Source organism: Salarias fasciatus, chromosome 22, assembly GCF_902148845.1.
Source record: "Salarias fasciatus chromosome 22, fSalaFa1.1, whole genome shotgun sequence".
NCBI lineage: Eukaryota > Metazoa > Chordata > Actinopteri > Blenniiformes > Blenniidae > Salarias > Salarias fasciatus.
Window position 1 is genome coordinate 4538700 of NC_043765.1, and position 20432 is coordinate 4559131.

The following is a 20432-nucleotide window of genomic DNA, read 5'->3' on the forward strand; positions in this document are numbered from 1 at the left end:
TTTAATTATGGCATGGCAACCCTGTTCTCGAACTATTTTCACTTGGAGCAGAAAATGTTTTGGCTCGCTCTTTGGATTAATTGTTTCCCTGGCAGCTGTTTTTCCTGTGGTGGTGTGGTGCAAGATTATTTGACTTTAAGATTCTAAACGTTGATTTATTTATAGCTTTAAATTACCTTCAAAACTGTGATATTAAAGTCTGCTTGCTGGCCAAGTTATCTTGAGAGCCCCGGGGAAATCTTGCTCGGCTCATTCGCTAAGTAAGAAATGCTAATTGCAGTGATTTATGGAACGTTCAATATCCTGCATGAGTCGGATTTTATTTCTTTAGTGAAAGTTGTAAGAACCTCATTGAAAACATGGCACACATTTGTATGTTGACAGTGTCTCTAAACCCTCCCCAGGCTCGTCATTCCTGAAGTCTCTGTTTGTTTTAGCTGTGTGTCGTAGAGCCATGGAGCCCAGGCTTTTCTGTGCTTCCTGTTTATTTCCGGTCGTCCCCAGACTCCGTCAAGCCCTTCGGGCTCCGCCTCGAAGATCCCGGTTGGCTCTGCTTCCTGGAGACGTGAGTAACGTAGTGTTGTCTCCCGGAGTTAACAGGGAGGCTGATCACGCTCACTAATGACACACAGATCTGAGAGTGGCTCCAAAAGCCAGTCTGGAGGTGATTTTATGCAACCGGGGAAGGAAACATTGACTCAGATGTATCCAGTGGTGATGGTCTGTCTCACTGCCTGGAAAACTTCAAATCTGCTGCCTTTGCCTTGGCCCCCAGGTTTATTTCCAAGATAGAAACAGCTCTATTTAGAGCTATTTTTACTGCTTTTGAAGTCAAAGAAACATGCTGCGAGGCCAGCGTCAACACTTGAAGTGGGACACGGAGATTTGGTGTTTGTGTGTGTGTTTGTGGAGTGGTGTATTCGGGCTCAACATATCCCATTAACTCCCAGTAGTGTGTATATCTTCAGGAGATTTATTTGGAAGCAGGTCTTGTGAGATCCTGAGCTGCGTTATCTGTTCAGTCCAGGTTTGGATCACGGTGTCTCCTGGTAAACTGCGCTGCACGCTCAGTGTTCGGCTGACCAGGACTGCTTTTTCTGCCGAGTGGCGCCGTGCCTCGATCTTTGTTAGTTTTTATAAAGGAGCTGTCAGTGTTTATTGAAGACCTCCTCTCCATCAGCCACATGTTGTTGAAGCCCTGAGGGCCAAACTGCAGTCAATAGAAACTGTAAATACAGCCGAGCCTCCCTCAGGTGCTCAATAAACTCTTGGGTGGTTTTACTGACACGGTTATCGTGAGCCTTCTGCAACTGATAATCATTTTGACTGGTGAGTGAGTGCATCAGTTTTTTACTGAGTAATCATCACTGAATTATCATCCTATGATTTTTGATTGAATGCTGAACTTCCTGATGTTTTTCTTTTTTTCTCATTAGACACATGACTTTTACCGTCTTTTATTGTACGTCTACGACTATCAAAGCCGTTATGCTTGTGTAACAGCTACATTACAAATTCAGTTTTCAAAGGTTTGTATTTTTATTCAATAATTAATACTTTTAATTGGGGTTTAAAACCAAGAGAAATATTGGAATGGAAGCATTCAAACATATAGAATGGTAAATACAAGGGGATTATTGTGTGAAATTAATTGCAATTCCTGAATGACTTGAGTATATTTTCTCATTAATAATAAATGAAATAACATTTGTATGAGCTGCAGAGCTCTCTCGCTGAAGTGATTACACCGGCGGTAAACTCTGCGTGAGTCTCGTGGTTTTGGGTTGTGTCGCCTCTTCTTCCTACCGTCACCTCACACCTCCGCCCTCCCCCGGCTTCATCCCTCTCTCTTCGGCCAGCCGTCTGTTATGAAGCCAAAAATCCACATGATGTTCAAACCCCGGTTGTGATGTGGTCGCTCCGTGAGCTCGTTACCGGAGGATTACTGTCCGTCCGGGTAACAACACTCGGCCTGAACATCCCCGACTCTCCCATGAACCTGCTCAGCGCTGAACAATTATCCTCCCCATTGATCAATCTCCACGTTGTTGGGGCTGTCGGACTCGGTTCTCCTTCCACTGCCTTCAGGCCGACACTAACGTGTGCATCTGTGCACTAACTCTGCCTCGTTGTAAACAGCTGTGTGTGTGTGTGTGTTTGTCTGTTGATCATGAACATGCAAAGTGTCAAAAGGCGGCAAAAGCAACTGCAGGTCATTAGTGAGAGTGAAAGAGGAGCTTCTTTTCTGTTCTGCCTCTGATGTGAGAGCTCTTCTTCATGCTCGGTGTAGGTGGTCTTCCTCCTGCCTTTCTGTCACTGACACACACAAACACACAACTTCCACGGCTTTGAATGATGTTGCATTGACTTTCATTTACAGAAAACCTATAATCAATGTTAACTCCTACGAGCCAATAAAACACTGTAGCCTTAAACTGTTCTGACCTTAGAGAGCAAATATGTCCACACTATTAAATTAATGTCTTCTATAACATTGCAATAAAATTAATGGTCTGTACTGCTCACCTCTGGTCTGGAGAACTGTGTTTTCTCCCAAACAGCTCTAACTCATCAGTCTGACAGTCTGTAATGTAGTCTAACAATGAATTAATTCTCCAATCCTCTTGAAGTAAACACTGGACAGTTTGACTCAGACGACTCAAAAAAAAAAAAAAAGCTGAATGTGCACTGAAATTAGTAACAGAGAAAAGGTGGGTGTTTAACAGCTATCTTCATGTCTGATGCTCTTCAGTCTGCTTCCGTCGATCCAAGCAAGACTGTAAAACACACTTTTTTCTACGTATAGACACAAGAACACGTTCCACCCATAAAACTCCAGTCTTCTCTGAGTGAGAGGGAGATTTTTAATAGTTTTGTAGGCTGCTTTATTCATTTAACAAGCTGTACTAAGTTCAGTTTTACTACTGAAACCATCAAAACATCAGAACCAATTGATTCAGGTACCGGTGAGGCGTTTATAAGAGGGGAGGATAAATGGTTTTACTGACTGGATCTTTAAAATAAAAGTCTCTGTGCTTCTGAATTGTACCTTTTGTACTAAAGCAGCGTGGGATGAATATGAGAACTCACTGTCTTTTAATTTAAATGCTTTATCTTTGAAAACGACGTGAATCAGAACAGCTTCACAGTTGAAATAAAAACGTAAAATGGAGTCCCCCTCCCCTTCAGGTTGAATGTAAATGTTGACATGATGGTGGTGGAAAAGCCCCCGACAGCCTCATAATCGCCGCTATTTCAGGAGGTCAGGTCAAGTGGCTGAATGAGAGGCCGGAGGACGGGATGGTGTGTGGAGGGGCGGAGGCAGCGGCCCTAATTGAGAGGTGTCCATAGCAACCACAACAGCTGGGGTTAAAATGAAGGGTCCGGTTACCCTGGTTATGCTGTTGGGTCCCCTGTATTTGTGTACACTCTTCACATTCTTCGCCCCTGCCCCTTTTATTCCCTCGCTTTTTGTCTTTCTCCTTCTGCCTGGTCTTTTCCCATCGGCTGACCCCATCCACTAAAGTGTTTCTCTTCCTCTTCATCTCGGTCCGACTCGCTGTCTCTCACAGCCATTTACATGTCTTGCTCTTTCTGCCGGGCTCTCACCGACGCCTCGACCTGGACCTCTTCGCCGTTTCTCTTTCATTCACTCATCTGGATCTTGTCCACAAAGCGAAGCAGCGACTCATTATGTCGGATTACGTTTTCTCACGTTTTTCAGTCCGTCTCTCCTTCACCTCATGTTGTAGTTCCTCCTGGACTGTGACCCTCCCTTATCTGTCCTTATCTCTGTAGTGTTTCCCACCTGTGTTTACGTTTCTGCGCTTGTCATCCGTCTCTTTTGTGTCTTGCTGTCTCTTTCTCTCTTCCCTATTGTGACGTTTCTTTGGACGTCCTCCTCTTCTCCTGCTCATTAACCTGCAATTATCTAAAGCCCTAAAGCCCAAGAGCTCGGATGAAGCTTCTCTTTGTCACAGAGTCATAAATCTGTCTCCTTTCTTGGTCCTTCCTTCCTTCCTCTCGCCGAGTCCGTCTCCTCCCTCCTTTCCCACCATCCATCCGTGCAGCCGTCTCCGAGCCTCCCACTCCAGCTGAGAAAGAGTTGTTTGTCTTCTTTCGGCGGATTGGTGGAGGTGACGTGAAATGCGTGTCATCAAACCGTGCCATGACATCAGCTTTGTGGTTTTGCTTGCTCACAGACTTGATCCCTGACCTTTAACCCCCCCCCAAAACCAGCCCTGACCAGGCAGTTAACGCTCCACAGGTCAACACCACTGTTTTCATGCTGCTGCTGCGCCTGATGGTGAAAGTGAGGTTTCACAGAGGAGGGTTGCAGAGGTCGCGAAGGCTTCCTGCTTCCAGCCAGGCCTCGTATATTTATGCTGCAAACAAACCGAGCCGAGATCCATCATGTTACGTTTGTCACGGAAATAAATCAGCCGTGATGTTGTGAATACTCGGCTTTTTCAGGTCGGAGTCTTTAAGGCCTTGATGAACCTTCAACATTTTTTTTTTTTGTTTTGTTTTATTTAATCAACGGCAGTCTTCAGTACCCAGACAGGACAGACTTTTGGACAACTGAAGATTTTAACTAAGACTTGTCAGCTGAACTTAACAAAAATTATGGTCTCAGAAAATTGTGAGATTTTACTGCAACTTACAGTGAATTATTATTAACATCGTACTCAAACATATTGTCTTTTTAAAGCCCTTTGAAGCCTTAATCAAGTATTCCCCACTGGATGCCGTTTTTCCTAGAAGCCCGGCATCTTCTTGATATTACGTGTTGTGTACTCCGTGTGGTTGTAGCCCCGAGGAGTGGAGCGTGGATGTTTACTGTGCTTAAGTTCCTTTGTGTTTCTGATGCAGGGTGAGACAAAGGACAGGCGTAATTGGACTTTGTTTCCTGAAAAACAGCAGCTTCTCCGCTGTGTTGTCTCTCTCTGCATGTATTTCTGGGTGTATTTGCCCAGAAAGCCTTCCTGTTTTTTCAGCCAAGTAATTGAATTTAGCTATGCAGGAGTTGAGGCTTGCAGAAGCAGGGTTTCTCTCCTGACGTTTGTGGTCTCTGCAGCAGGGTCGGTGACCCAGTTTGACTCCCAAAGTTGAAGTCGGCCTGGAGAGTTTTTTTTTTTTTTTTCTCCATCCCACATTTTTCTCATTTCTTTGTCATGTCTTCATGTCTCTGCTAAGAAAACCTACATGGGCTATATTCCCTGAAATACAGCTCTTGTCTCTGTTGGGGGAGTTGAGACAACATCGTCGTTGGCAGAGGGAACGTGGCTGTGGAAGTCATTTGGCTTCCTGACGCGGTGTACTCATTCAAAACGTTCTTCAATAAATGCCTGAAACCTTCACATTCATGAAGCACCATCATCATCGTCAGACCCGGACCACAGCGTCTCTGGGTGAACAATGTCAGTTTGACCTGAGCGTGGCGAGCTAGCGCTGCTTGCAGCAGCACATGTTCCTGTGGAGTGATTATATGCCGGGTTTTATTCTGACGCTGCCTACGTGTTACAAGCACAGCCTCAGGGACCGAGTCTTCTGACAAGTCTGGAGCTTCAGCTCGCTCTGTAACTGTTTGTACGTCAAAGAAACTGTTAAACTGACATATTTTCTGGTGCCTAATAGAAGGCAGCTATTAGCAACATGAAGCTGTCTGGTCATGTGTGTCCTCTGTTGTTCCACGGAGGATTAGAGCTGTGGTTTCCATGTGATGGATTCCACCTTTTTGAGCCCTGTGTTTAAAGCCATACCTGAGAAACCTGAACTCTGACCTCATGTCTGTCTGCAGGTGACTCCTGCTTGTCCACGCTTGCTCAGTCATTTCTCTGCTACTGGTGTGTGTGTGTGTGTGTGTGTGTATGTGTGTGTGAGCCCTCAAGTCAGCTCCTGTTAATCCATCTTGGTTTATGTGGGGGTTGCACTTGTCCTCGCTCCTCTTCTGTTTCACCGTCCACTTAATCTCTTAATGGCATCTCAGGGTATCGCTCTCTGTTTGTCTGCCCCCTCTGTCTCTCTCTCTCTCTCTCTCTCTCTCTCTCTCTCTGTCTGTCTGTCGGATGACTGCTGGCTCTGTCTCTGCCTGCTCTTTAGAACGAGCGCAGCCATCCGCTCAGGCCTGCTGTCAAAACATAACTTACTTAACTGTCAGCATTAGCAGCGCAGGGAAGCTTTGGATGTGTTCATCTCGCTTGAAGAGACCACAGCAGGTAACAGAGTGGAGACTGGTGCTGCCTGCCAAACAGGACAGAAAGAGTTTTTTTTTTTTTTTTTTTTTTTTGCTCCTGAATGCAGCACTACATGTACTGAAACATGCATCTCATTGTGCATTAACCAAATATTGTGCTGCGCTGATGATCATGTTCAGTTTGCTCACATGTGAATAGTTATGGCTGAAGGAGCAGCAGTCTGAGCTCCACTGCTCACGCCTGTTCGGCCCAGCGATGCCAAATAAGTTTGCCTGGGTGGAGCAGAGCCGTCGCTCCCTGTACTCATCTTCAGCTTTTTAGTGGGATTTATTGGGATAAATTCTTCAGTTGTGTCTCTCTGTAGCTCTAACTCCAGTTCATTCATTAAGGCTGTTTGGAACCAAACTCTGCTGTTTCTGAAGTCAAGCATGGCACTTTACTTGGCTTTCATCTGAGAAAAGATGTTAGATAATCTTTGCTGCATCTCTGGAGAAAAGTGGAGTCCTGCAGCTGAGTAGCTGAACTCAGTCTGCCCCCTAACGGCAGGGTTTGGTACTGCAGCAAAGCAGAGGGCCTCTGAGGTGTTTCTTAATTTTGGATGCCTTTCAGAGTGGCTCCAACTGACAGAATTTCCATTGACGTTTCGCCTCTGCAGTGCGAGCAGAACAGCAGCTCCTCCTCAGTCTCTGAACCGCTGAACTGAATGTTCAGCAGGCCCCTGCATAACGAAAGCTCCTGATGAAGTAATTTCATCGGATCAAGGCCTGATGTTGCCTTCCTCTCATCTTCACGCTGCTCTCCGAGCGGATCAGTCCCGGGATGGAGGGGTTTGATGGCAGGTCAGAGCTCGGCGGATGATTGGGTTTCCTGTCAGGAAGTATTTCTGATGTTTTTGCTTGGATGGATGTCGAGGTCCACACAGCTGTCAGGAAACTGTGGGAAGCTGGCAGCAACACGGTCACAACACATGCAGCTGTGTGATGTCTGCGGTCTCCAAATCACTTTCATTCACATGTAAATGTGGTTTCTTCAGCTCAAAAAGCTGTACTTGTTATTAGTGCTGGCTGAAACGTATCTGATATTCTGTCATGTCCTTTATGGCTTTAGCACTGGTAGTTAAAGGATGCTTGAAAAGCTGTGCACTTTTATAACGTGCATTTACATGTACACTTGAATCCTGGTTGTCATTGAACTGTTGGTTGGATTCTGGATTTTGTCTAATTGAGATATTTTAGAAACCTCAATATACATCCCATATGAGACAGAAAACCAAAGTTGTAGCTTCTTCCTTTATGGATGCTCTGATGGAGGTTTTCTTTGTTCAGTTTTGAATTTAAAGCGTTAGAAAATGTTGAGGTCTTTTCTAAATCAAGATTTTTCTGATTTCTTCAAATGATAATTATCCTGTTTTTTGTCCAAAGCAGAAGATTCTCAAGCTGCTTTCAATAATTTGGTCTTCAAAAGTAAAGCTCGCATGCAGAACAGATTACCTAACTTCATCTCGTGATTAATGCACAAGATTTAATTGAACTTTCAGGCGTGACTACTGTCGCGATGATTCTTACAGGGATGAAAATAATGACACTTTGCTTGTTTCAGGTAAAAACCAGGATCCTCAACATATTTCTGTAAACAATCACTGTAAAGGCAGCTGAGTTCAGCTCATAGTTCTTAGTGGAGGAAGAGGAGGAGGACTGTAATATTTGGGATAATGTTGTTGGAACCTGGACATCCAAGGTTACAGCACTCATCACTGTGACGTGACCGTCCTTTTCCTCATCCTGCTGCTCTTTCTCTCCTCTGCCCTTCATAGACTTATTTTTTTCTTCCACTTCCTCCTGCCGTTGGCATCGGGCCTTTGCACAGCTGCAGTGCTGCGCAATCTCATATTTATTAGGACCAGTATATTAACAGTCGGTTCCCGCTGGTGCTGCCATTAAGTTAATATTTGTCTCATTAAAGTGTGCAACAAGAAAATAAAGGAGAATTGAGGCTTTAGTAGAGAATGAGACATGGACAAATGTGGTTATGGTTCTATGGCAGCTCGGTACATTTTGCTTCAGTGTGGTTGGGCTTCAGATTATTTCCATACGCTGATAAAGTGTGTGAGACAGCCTGCGCTGCATGGCGTGTGTGTGTGTGTGTGTGTGAAATGTTTCCTCGTCACAGGATGGCATAGTGCAGCGACTGCATGTGTGCAAGTCCAACACATTTATGTGTTTCTGTGCATGTGTGAGAAGGTGATCCAGTACTGTGACTGTGCGTGTGTGTGTGTGTGTGTGTGTGTTTGTGTGTGTGTGTGGGGTCAGGGTGACCTTGCTGTGTAAAGGATGCTGACTGGAAGGATGGAGCCATACGGGGGGAGGGAGAGACACAACAGTCTGCAGCAATAAACCCAGGACGGAGACGAAGGCGAGCTAATAGAAGCAGCGTATTGACGAGTAAACCCAAGCGGGAGGAATCCACATCATTTAATTACCTGAGCTTTCATCAAACATCGGTTATATTCTGTCAATAGAGTGAAAGCAGACAGAGTAGAGCGACTGTACACATCGGTCACAGAGGCTGGTGTGTTTTTATTGTCTGTCTGGGAGTTTGAGATTTCTCAGTGTGATATCTGAATGAAAAGGCTCATTGACTCACCAACACAAACACAGAGACCCACGTGAGCAGTGCCGTGCTCTTCCCTCCTGCATCCGTCTTTATCCCTCCATCTCTCCTTCTTTTTCTCTTTCCTTGCTCTTGTTGGAGCTCATACTGTAGTCTGATATCACCCCGGGGCTTTGTTACAACCCTGGCTCCTGGTGCATGTGTGGTTTGCAGCGTTTTGTGCAGCTGAAGGGGCTGGAAGTGGACCCCTGACCTTTTGACCCTGAGAGTTGACATATATGCAGCAGCAGCAGGTTTGACTTCAGTCACTGTAACATGTGACAGAAGTATATTCATGTTTTTTCTACACGTGTGCAGCTAAATTGAAATATTCTTTTCGTATAAATTTCCTGCAGGTTGTCGTATTGTGTGGATTCAGATTCGCCAGATGAAAATGTGACATTAATGCCGATGGAGTTATAATTTAATTGTGACGTCAGTAGAAACCACTGTGAAGTCGGTGAAAACAGCTGTACACAGTCGACTGCTGTGTCAGTGAACAGTGTGCAATAGTGAAGAGTAACAGATGTCTGATTTTCCAGTCCTGGTTTGACTGTTGAATGTTGCTCAGCACACACACACACACATGTTGGTCTCTTCTGCCCCACAGTGGCGACAACACACTCTTTACTACGAGAAGCTGGAGCTGACTTTCTTCTTCACTCTCTTCTCAGTTTTCACTAATTTCTTCATTTTATTACTCTAAATTACTGCCCCTCTGTCTTTTTTCAACTTGTATTTACACCTTTTTTTGGCTATATATTCCTTCAAAACATTGTCAAACAGAATCCACTCTGTTGACTCAGATGCTGTTTTATTTTGCTTTTAACAGTGAAACCTCAATGATGCATAATGCTCTGTTTTTCTCGTGAACTTTGTTTGACTGGAGGAATTCTGCCTCACAAACATGCATTTAACAAATTTACTGGACTGAGCAGGTACAGAGGTTGTTTTTAGACAGAAAGGACTCCTCGGTAACTATTGGCTAAAATGAAAATAAAGTATTATAGTTTATTCAACAGTGACATTAACTTGGCTGCATGGTTTCTGTATCACTCATATCGACTCATATTCAGGCTCAGCCGCGTTACTGAATGTTTCATTTCTCGAATAACATCTAAAATTAGATTAGGTCAGTAAATTAATTAGGAAAACATGTTGCAGATGCTGGCCTCTGATTACTGCCGGTTAATCTTGTAAGGAGACAATGTGTTGTATATTTAACGATTAGTAACAGCTGACAGGAGGCTGATGAAAACACCATCTGCAGCATAAAGAAACATTTTTCTTTTCTCTTGCCTCCAATAGTTGTAACGCTCTAAATCGATGTGGCAAATAAATCCAATGAAGTTGTTTAAACTTTAGACTGAGGCTTCATTGTTGATGAACAGATCTGGAGATAGATAGAAAGCTTCAGCGCCCGAGTGAGGGAATGAATTCTGTTTTCTCTGTTGATGAGAGGAGAGTGAGAGGAGTGGCGGTGAGAGGAGAAAAGAGCTCATCAACATTACATTATCTGCCATTTGTAATTTAAAAATCAGGTGAAATATGATTATTCCTCTTCTATTTAGGTTCATAGCTTGTAATCTTCAGGTTTTTCCATGCTTTGGCTGTAAATGCTTGAATTAGGTGTTGTGAGAGGACGGGTCACAGGATTGCTGGGGATTGTGGGATTCCTGTCTGATGGCTCAGTTAATCTGTTTATATAAAAGAAAGAGTCTAATTGGTTTAACCTACTAATATTTTGGTTACATCTCGCGAGACGACAGTTTCAGACTGTTAATCCTTTGGCCAAGTAATTACACACATCCCTACTGAGCAAAAAGTAGTGATAGCTGTGTATTCCTCTGTGCTGTGATTGTTGAGGGTATAGCAGTGTTATTCTGGGAGAAAAGTGAAATCTGGCGGAGCTTTCTTCTTCTGACAGAGATTAATTGTCCTGGGCTGTATTGTGCTGCTGTTTGGTCTCCTGGTTGCTACGACAGAAAACTGCACTTCATAACTTGACCACACACACACACACGGTGACGCTCAATACCCCACGAGGTGAGAGTAACTCGAGGACCCCCTGCCCACTGTGTGCCTGCTGAATCATGCTGAATCACACTGTGATGAGACACACACACACACACACACACAGAAACACACTCTGTGGTCACCCCGGTTTAATGTCCTCCGCTTCTGTCTGAAGCTTTTGAAGGCGACGTCGGGCAGCAGACATCAGTCAGAGATAGCTGGCAAGAATATCACAGACAGGATGCATTGCTCACTCGTAGCAACAGAGGTAAACACTGAGGTACACACTCTGGTGTGCGCACACGCACACACACTCTCACTGCTATCAATGTGTGCAGCCCCTGAAATGACGCTTATCTGCATCAGCTGTTGCTGTGATACACTCGCACAGACTCACATAAATATAAATGTATAAAATAAATTTACCTTGTGATTGATAAAATATTCTGCATAGTCTGCATACCCAGCCCCATCCCTGCACCTTCAAATGTGTTTGGTTACCATATTTTTTTTTACCTTTGATGAAGAGATGTCATATTTGCAGAACTTTGGCTTTGGCTGTGAGGAAGTATTTGAATAGAGGAACAAAAGATTCATCTCCAATTAAAACTCAAGCACAAAATGCTCTATAGTCATTATTAAACTTGGCAGGACGGCATAAATAGTTGACTTTCTGTAAATAACTGGCACAAGTACATTAATTTTTTTGACATTATGTAGTCTGAGGTCCAACACTTTGCTCCATTCATCAGCCCACCTGTTGATTTCCGTGTGTGTGTGTGTGCGCACGCTCGCTCATGCTTGTGTATCTCCTGTGTGGTTTCCTCCAGACACGACGAGTCGACCACACACCAAAAAGAGATGCACGTTTCCGTCCGTTTGCTCCCGTTTCATTTATTCACCAGCTTTCTAACGGTGCACTGAGTATCAGCTTCAGTCGGGCGGCTTGTTTCAGGGGAAAGGAATTCACCGAGAGAGCGAGGGGGAGAGAGAGAGAGAGAGAGAGAGGGAGGGAGGGGATCCCGGAGAGGAGGACTCTGAAGTGATCAGCTGCTAAAGTTTTATGGTGTTGAGAAGAAAGAAGAAGTGAAAAGAGGAGGAGGAGGATCGTCATGATTCTGACCTGAGATGTAACCTGGAAGCTTTCGTTTGATTCAGGTTTTTTTTTTTTTTTATTATTTTCACGGGACTTCCTCCTTGTTAAAGACTCTGGTCGTGGGACTTTGTGGATGCTCACAGTCACTTGAAGCCTCATCATGGACTTGCTGCTGGACCCGGCCGTGGTGGCGCCGGTCCTGGTGGTGACGGTTCACTTTGTGACTGCAGCTGGTGTTTGGTTTTGCTGTCGCCGGCGTCGCCGGCCGGCCGGCACTGATGAAGGTAAAGCGAGCCCTGAGCGTGTTTCTGTCCAGATGCTGCAGACGGGAAGAGGAAACTTCATCCTCCTCTCTGAATGATCTCCTCTGTAAAAGGAGGATTCAACACTCCAGCTTTTTCTCACTCAATAGTTGTGTGTTTGTGTTGTTCAGCGTTGCCTATTAGCCTTTAGCTCAGCACATGCATGACATTTGAAGGTGTTTGAGTAGCGTGCTGTGGCGTGTCACCTCACATTTTCTATTTTAGCTGTGAGGAATGTAAAGCGGCTCGTGCTGTGAGGAGTATAAAGGCTTCATCTCCTGTTACAGTGAGACGCTGCTCTCATGCTGCAGGATCTGATGGATGCTGCTGCTGCTGCGTGAGTCAGTGCAGAAGAAGCCACATTCGTCTCCCTTTAGGAGAAGCACTTGGTCTGAAGTGATCGGGTCACGTCTCTGCTCTCGTGCTGGAGGCTTGGCTCCATGTGCATCCTTGCTTACATGAGCAGCTCTGACTGGTGTATAAACCTGCTTGCTTGAGCGGTAAACAACGCGGCGCTGTGCTGCTCGTAAGCTGCTCACTTTAGTCACACGTCTCATTAGTCCATGCTTATCGTAAACGCTGACTTAACACTGCGTTTTTCAGAATTAAAGAAATTCCTTTTCACTTCTGCATTGTGTCCTCTGAGCTAATGCTCATAAAGTCGCTCATTATGTAACTGTAGCAGCTAATATTTACGATTCAGGCCTGTGGTGTTGGTTCAAATGTGTTGATCCCGAACATGACTGTTTTTGTGTTCAGTGACTAATGTGACTGTGTCTCTTGACATCGGCTCTACACTGGAAAAACACAGCCAGTTGTAAGTGATGCGAGGCATTTATTGTTGGACTGTAACTCGTGTTAATAAGGAAACAAAGTTCTGGAACAATATGACAGCATGTCAGTGAAATGGAGAGACATGCTGAGGGCATGGGGTGATGAAGAGGGACGAAAGAAATGATCTGTCCATCTTCCTTTCCCGCTCCATTCCAGTCAGGGCTGTTCGGACATGGAAAACACGCACGCACACATGTACTTCAGGTTTATTCGTTTTAACACTTCATCTAACAAAGATAATCATATAAATACAATGTAAAAGTTGTGTCATAAGTACATCTTTCTTGTATAAGTGTAGTTTATCCCATTTAGTATCGTTAATCAGTCACTGAAAAGCAGAACAATATCAAGCTGGATGCACGGAGCTCTGCTCTGCACTGCATGCATTTCTTAACAAATTGTGTGCTTGTACAGTTTGTAAAAACAAACATCTTTAGTAACTTTATAGATGCAGAGTTTGAAGGTTAAACCGGTTCACGTGGGGAGGTGGGAAGTCCCTCCAGATTTACATTTAAATTTAACGTCTGTGCGGCTGTGGTTTCCTGTGGTAACTGTTACAGTGGTAATCCCGGCTAAACACGGTGTTTTGGTGTGTGATGTGTTAAATATGTAGACGATGTGGTTCACACTTTCTTTGAAATCAGCTCAGTCTTCTGGCTGTACAGTGCTGGATTAAAAGATTAGCCAACACTTCAATGTTCGGTGGATTAATTAGATAATTTACACATAAAAATCCTTGTAACACGAAGTGATTAAAATGTTCTGTTTACTGTGTGACTGAAGCGAAGCTGGGTGTTAAAACGATATATATCACGATATAATGTTTCCTCGATGGAATAGGGAACATGGTTTTTTGATGGATTGCGTCGGTGCATGCTTTGATAGACAATATGAAAAGCCAAGGATGATGAGAGCCGCTCCACACCGAGCCATTTATGAGGCTGGACCAGAGCCATGCCAAGTTAGCTCACTGCACAGTAGCAGCGAGTAGCAACACTTGTTAATGTTTGTACTGCTGCAGCCGTACAGTAACCACCTGCTCTGAGACGCACAGCGCTCCCGCCCCCCCTGTCCTCCACTGTCCTGGAAGTAGAGATCGTGCCCCGCTCAGCGATGCTCCAGCATGAACCAGTCGCCCAAAACCTGAAGCTGAGCAAGCAGCCGGTGACTAAACCGACAGCTCCCAACGACCTGCCAACACCCAAACAGCAGACAGGACGATAATCCAACCCGTGAGACAGAGAGGAAGGAGACACCAAAACGTGTCCCGGACAGACCGGGACAGGCAGACGCCCAAGCAGCAGGGCACAAAATTAATATTTAAATGACAATTAAAGTTCTAATATCATGTATTCTCTCTAAAAACTAAGAGAAATCATTTAAAACTGACAAAAATAGTGATTTGTTTTATTTCATGACATCGTTGTTTGACTTATTGAAGAAATTGATCAGGTTTTTTTTTTCCGGTATCATCCAGCCAGAGACTCAAGTACACCAGAGAATCTGCTAACAAGACAAATTTCTGCTTCAGCTCTGCCAGAATGAGTTTCTCAATAGTTTTAGGACAGATGAACTCTTCAGTAAATAGGAGTCGGTAATAAAGCTGCATAGACCCTAAACTTGACTGACTCACCGCTTTGGACTCTGAACCCAGTTAAACTTCAGCAGGTTCAGTTGAGTTTTGTCTCTTTACTCCTGTTTTGCACTTCATTCAGAGAAACTTGAACCGTTATGAATTTGAGGCATTGTTTCATTTTGCAGTCTACATTCTGTAGATTTATATTGTGCATGAAATTATCTTCTGAGTCTGTCAGAAAACTTCATCACAACGGTTAATGTTTAACGGAGACTATTTAAGCGCCGTCAGTCTGGCTGCTTTGATTCCGCAGCGTTTTCGTCTGCTGCTGTTTTCCTTTTATATTGTGACTTTTCCTAAATCAGATTTAAAGCAGATCACGCTGTAATCCTTCGGCTGTTTTCTTCTGTGGCCACAGGGGGGCAGATTGGATTTCAGGATGAGGTTTCTGGGTAACTGGACAGACAAACAGTGTGTGACTGAATTAGCATCTCATTGTGGGGAGACAGGAAGTTTTACTCTTTAGGATTGATTGCTGGGTGGAGATCATCAAGTTTTATGTCCTCCAGTCGGATGAATTTCAATTTTGAAGCATGTTTTTTTCACCTTCAAAATTTAGTATTCAGTGTTTGTAGCTGCCAGAGAGGCGGAAGGGAACGGAGAATAAAACGGCATGGAGCCCGGTGCCAGTCCTCCAGTGTCACCAGAGGAGGGATAAATGAAGCGTGGGAGCAGCCGAGCAGCATGACAAACCCAACAAGAAGGGAAGAGTGAAAGGGCTCGGGACACGCAGAGAAAGAGGGCGACTGGAAACAACCCGCCCACTTTTAATGTTGATTAAATCACAAGAGGAAGAAGCAGAAGACCGGAAGACGGCGCCGAGGAAGGAGGGAGATTAGAGGTGATAACGGGAGAGAAGGAGGGAGCGAGGGATAAGCGTGCTGCGCGGTATTAGAGGCGTAAGCTCCCGACTGGTATTTTTAGTGTGGATGGTCCCTTTGTGATGGAAAGAGAGGAGAGAGCTGCTGGAGAAGCTGTGGAGAAATGTAGAGGACAAAAGGAGATGAAGAAAGGAGGGAGGAGGTGATTGGAGTAACCCTTCTGGAAGAAGAAGAAGAAGAGGAGGAGGAGGAGGAGCTTCTGCTGCTTAGTTTGTTGTGACTGTTCCAGTGAGTCACAGTCTGGCTGCTCAGGTGTGTCTCTGTCTGCACCTGCTGCCGTCCTTCCTCACATGTTGACGTCGGGTCCGGTCACATGACCTCCCGGCCGACCCGCTCCGCCGCTCCACCTTCATGCCGTTGCCGCGCTTTTTCTGAGCTGACGTTGCTCAGGAGCGCGTCGGCGCGGCTGAACTATTCTGAGAGGCGATGATGAAGGAGTGACAGAGTGAGGCGGCGGCTTCATGGAAAGGTGTCGGAGCTGAACGGTGAATCTTCTGGTTCGATCACATGTTGAACGCTGCCCGTGTCCTCCTGGAAGACATAACAGTGGATCTGATCCAGCTATCTCAGCAAGGTCTCTCTTCATGTCTGTGACAGACACTCACACTAATGAGGTGAAGGACTCTGCTTTTCCTCTCACGATTAGATTAAATGGCGTCACAAGGCCACCCGGCCTCTCCATGAGAGGAAAGTCCATCTCAACTCGGCGGCAGAGCTCGTCCTCGGAGCAGTAAAGCCTTAAAACTTGTTTCAGAAGAGAGCCGGGAAGTTCGTTTGTTTCCTGTGAGGACAAACGTCAAATCCAAGGAAGCTGAGATATCAGGGAGCTGCTGCATCTGGGTTCTGTCAGCTGGAACCAGACACACTGGAGCAAAACAAACCACTTCTGAGCATTTTGTTTTCCAGCCAAGCAAAAGGGACTCAAGTGAATTACATCATCAGAATCGGCGTGAAACACAACGTCGTCTTCATAACAACGTCTCTGCATCACGCAGGCAGGATCTCTCAGGATTTCAGTTTACTTTTAGTCTCAACCTGTTCAGTGAAGCTGTGTGTTTATGCAGCATCGTCTGGCTGAAAAAAAGGGCAGATGGATATGAGAAAGTTGTCCCACTGGATTCTGCACGTCAGCGAGGAGAGTTGCCTACTTACGCACAGAGACGGGAAGGCATTGTAGGAGGGGACAAACTCCCCGAGCACCCCTGCAGCTCTGCAGAGCCACCGTCAGCTGCAGTCACAGTACAGACCGTCTGTTGTGGCCTGAAAACAGAGACGGAGACGGAGAGAGCGGCGGCGAACGAGTGACAGGGAGAGAGAGAGAGAGAGAGAGAGAGAGAGCGAGCCTGCTGGCTGAGGAAGTGGAGCCCAGGATCAGGAGGCTGTCCCTTTTTTTGTACGGAGGGGAGGAGCCGCCGCTGACTTTGACACACACACGTGTGAGAGCAACTGCTGCTGTGGAGGAGTGCGAGGGACGTGTGGAGAGAGGGCCGAGGGCCGGAGGGAGGGCGACATGGCGAGGAGGGAGGCAACCGGTCAGCCGCAGAGGAATCACGCCGTGACCGATCAGAAGAGATTCCTCAAACTGGTCCTACCTGCCAGAGCTCTCCTGCCGCTCTCACGCTCGCCCCGCAGCTTTCAGTTTTGAATACGTGGACCCTGCTTTACCGCCAACAACGTCTTTGCTGCTATAATTATCTGACTTCTGGCTCGGATTATGCAGCATCAAATGAAAGCCTGATTACAGGAGGAGGGAGAGCGATGTGGCCCGACTACAGGGACGAATGTCACCTCAATGCTCACCTGTACTCGCTCATGTGCTGTGCAGGTCAGTGTGTGTGTGTGTGTGTGTGTGTGTATAGTGGTTGTTTACATGCTGCCAGCTCCTGTCACCACGTGCTTCACTGTGTGAGTGTGTGTACACACACGGGTGATTAGTTTCCTAAGCATGGCGGTGATCACTGTGGGTTTGAAGGCCGAAGAGCAAGAGGTTTGTTGTGTTTACTGCTCAGAAAGGGGGTGTGTTTGTATGTGTGTGTGTGTGTGTTCGCTGAAACAATGCCCTCCTCTGTAGATGAATGAGCGCCTCTCCGCGGCTGTCACTCACACGTCTGTCGTCACGACTTCAGTCTCAGTTTTTTAAATCTAAAAATCCTGATACAGAGATCTCATGAGTACATCTGGATGAATAATAATGTGTGTGTGTGTGAGTGTGTGTTGCCGACGCCCGTGAGTGTGACCTGATTACCTTTAAAACCCTGAGTCTTTCCTCAAGGCTAACTCGATCAGCTACCCGGGCAGGTTTGGGAATTTAGGCGTGTTGCAGTGGTGAAACTATTTCACAATGGCATGTTGAAATATGTGTTCTGTGACTGGGAGGGCTTCTCTGTGTAAACTCTGTGTGTGTCTGTGTGTCTGTGAGAGTGCGTGCGTGCGTGCGTGCGCGCATGTGTGTGTGTGTGTGTGTAAGGTAAATAAGATATTTCAGAGGAGGAAGTGATACTGTTTCCACATGGGTGCTCTGGCGTGACTTCACTGTGGCAGGAAGTGTCGTACCTGCAGCAGGACCCTCTCTGATTGGCTGGAAGGGAGAGTTTGATGTTCTGGAGGGAAAAGAAATCCTCCTCTGTCATTCAGCATGTTTCAACTGTTTAAGTTACCATCTTACAACTTGTCAAAAGGCAAATATGAACATTATTAGAAGGCTAAAAAGACGTCATTACTGTTAAAAACACTCTTGCATTTTAAAAAAGACTTTCCATCTGGTGACTCGCTGATTATATGTATTTTTTCCCTGAGATGCACAATATAGATTACTGCAGTTATTCTCCTCAATTTGTGAGCTGATGCTTGATTACCATGTCGAAAAGCTGTTTGTGTCACAATTTTAAGTCATCCCACAATCATTTTTCAGCTGAGCAAAATTTAAAAACTCTATTAAAAAAAAAAAAAAAAAGAAGACATTTTGTTATTTTAGCCAGAAACAATTTGTGTAACACCATAATCTGTCTGCCCATCTGGTCATCAGTAGAAAGTTACTTCTGCTACAAGTTTCAGACGATGATCACTATGAAAACAAACAGCGACAGCCTTGTGTTACACTGTCATTGGTATGGTAATAGATTTTGTGGGTGTTGGACCAGAGGAGCCACGGCTTGTTCCTGCTTTCTTGGAGTTCGTGCTGACCTTTAGGTTTTTCTGCACAGCGACCAGAGACAACAGCATGGACTCCATTTTCCTCACTCTCCACTTAAAGACGACGGAGCGGGCCGGATGCTGCTCAGCATCTTTTCACATTTTCTCACCAGTATCACCACTCGAAACTGAGCTCACATTAAATCAAGAATACAACTCAGAGTGAGTCTTAGGACTCAAACCTCGGACTGCTCCGTCTTCAAATCCAACTATCTGAGAGTGTATTTCACTGTTTGTCAAGCAGGAAGGTCAGATATTTAGCAGAGTGATGGGAATGGAAAATGTGTGGTGATTTGTGGAAAGGCGGGAGGAGGACGTGGTGGTGGTGGTCTGGCGAGATAACACACTGGTGTCTCAGCATCAGGCTCTATTCCTGGCCGGCCTGCCTCACTGCGCTGGCCTGTGAAGACCTGCAGCTCCATCTGGATGGAGATCTTGACAGTGTGACAACTGTAATAGAGCTGCTATCCATGAACTGGAAGGACTTGCTCGCTGTCCTCAACATGAGTTTGTGTATTAACTCTCCGGAGGGGTGCTGTTTTTGTTTTCCAGTGCAGAGTGACTCAGTACGAGCTGCTGCTAAAGCCGCTGATGATGGCTACCAGTGGGAGCATAGTGACACTTTTTTCCCGTCTGAATTAAACACATCTTAATTTTTGAGCTGGGAACAAACACAAATCCTTCTGTTATTTAGGAGTTTCCTGAGTTTGAGTTCAGAAAAACACCAGTCTCCCTCAGCCGGTTGCTGTTTTTTGACATCAGCCACTATTGACTGGAATAATAATGGCGGATGCGGCGTCGATGCTTCTGACTCTTTAATGAACCTCCTTCTGTTCTGTCTGTCCTCAGATGAGCGGGACAGGGTGCAGAAGAAAACCTTCACAAAATGGGTCAACAAGCATCTCATCAAGGTACGTGTCTTTCAAAGTGCTTCTCTGGGTTTACAGTGTTACTTAACATCAGTGTGAGTGTGTAGGGCCCGGGTTTAAATCACACTCATATTTACTGAAAGTATTAACGCCACGTGCTCAGTGTTTGTGCTGAGAAGAAGTCACAGCGTTCAATAATTCCACACACACACACACACACACACACACACACACACACACACACACACACACACACAGAAACTGCAGTTTATTATAACCTCACATGCTGAGCGGTCATGATTCATCTCACCACTGCAGGCCAGGTTTTCATCTTTATTTGTCCACCTCCACAAATAAAATGTGTTGCAATTTGTCATTTTTGACTGAAAATATTGTAGATAGTTGTTCAATATTAGCTGATGTTTTTGTTGTTTTTGAAAGAATGACGGTTTAAGAAAACATGATGCTGCAAGAGCAGAGATCTCCATCACTATAAACAGGGATCACATTTTAACAACGTGAAATAATAATACGTTGTTTGTTTTATGTCATCAAAGTTTTTTTTATTATAACTGGAGACTTTATTGACACATAATTTAGTTAATAAAATGTTATTGCTCAACAAATATCTCAGACAATGCTATAATGGATAAATCTGTCACAGTATTTAAATAATTTCCGCTTTCTTGACGTTGCTCTTTGTCAGCTAAGAGGGTGATATCATTTTGTGTTAAGCTTCAGGTATCGGTTGGAATTTACA

General features: G+C 45.1%; 1 protein-coding gene across 3 annotated transcripts in view; it reads left to right on the forward strand.

Annotated features, from left to right (window-relative positions):
* The window catches only part of macf1a (microtubule actin crosslinking factor 1a), a 198271-nt gene that overhangs the window by 53866 nt on the left and 123973 nt on the right, over positions 1 to 20432 (forward strand). For 2 of the 3 annotated variants that reach the window (XM_030082193.1, XM_030082195.1), the window contains exon 2: positions 19653 to 19714. In XM_030082193.1, the coding sequence (XP_029938053.1) occupies positions 19653 to 19714 (62 nt within the window). Of the gene's footprint in view, positions 1 to 17153; positions 17437 to 19652; positions 19715 to 20432 lie in introns of those variants that run through there. The other variant, XM_030082194.1, reaches the window with a different exon arrangement.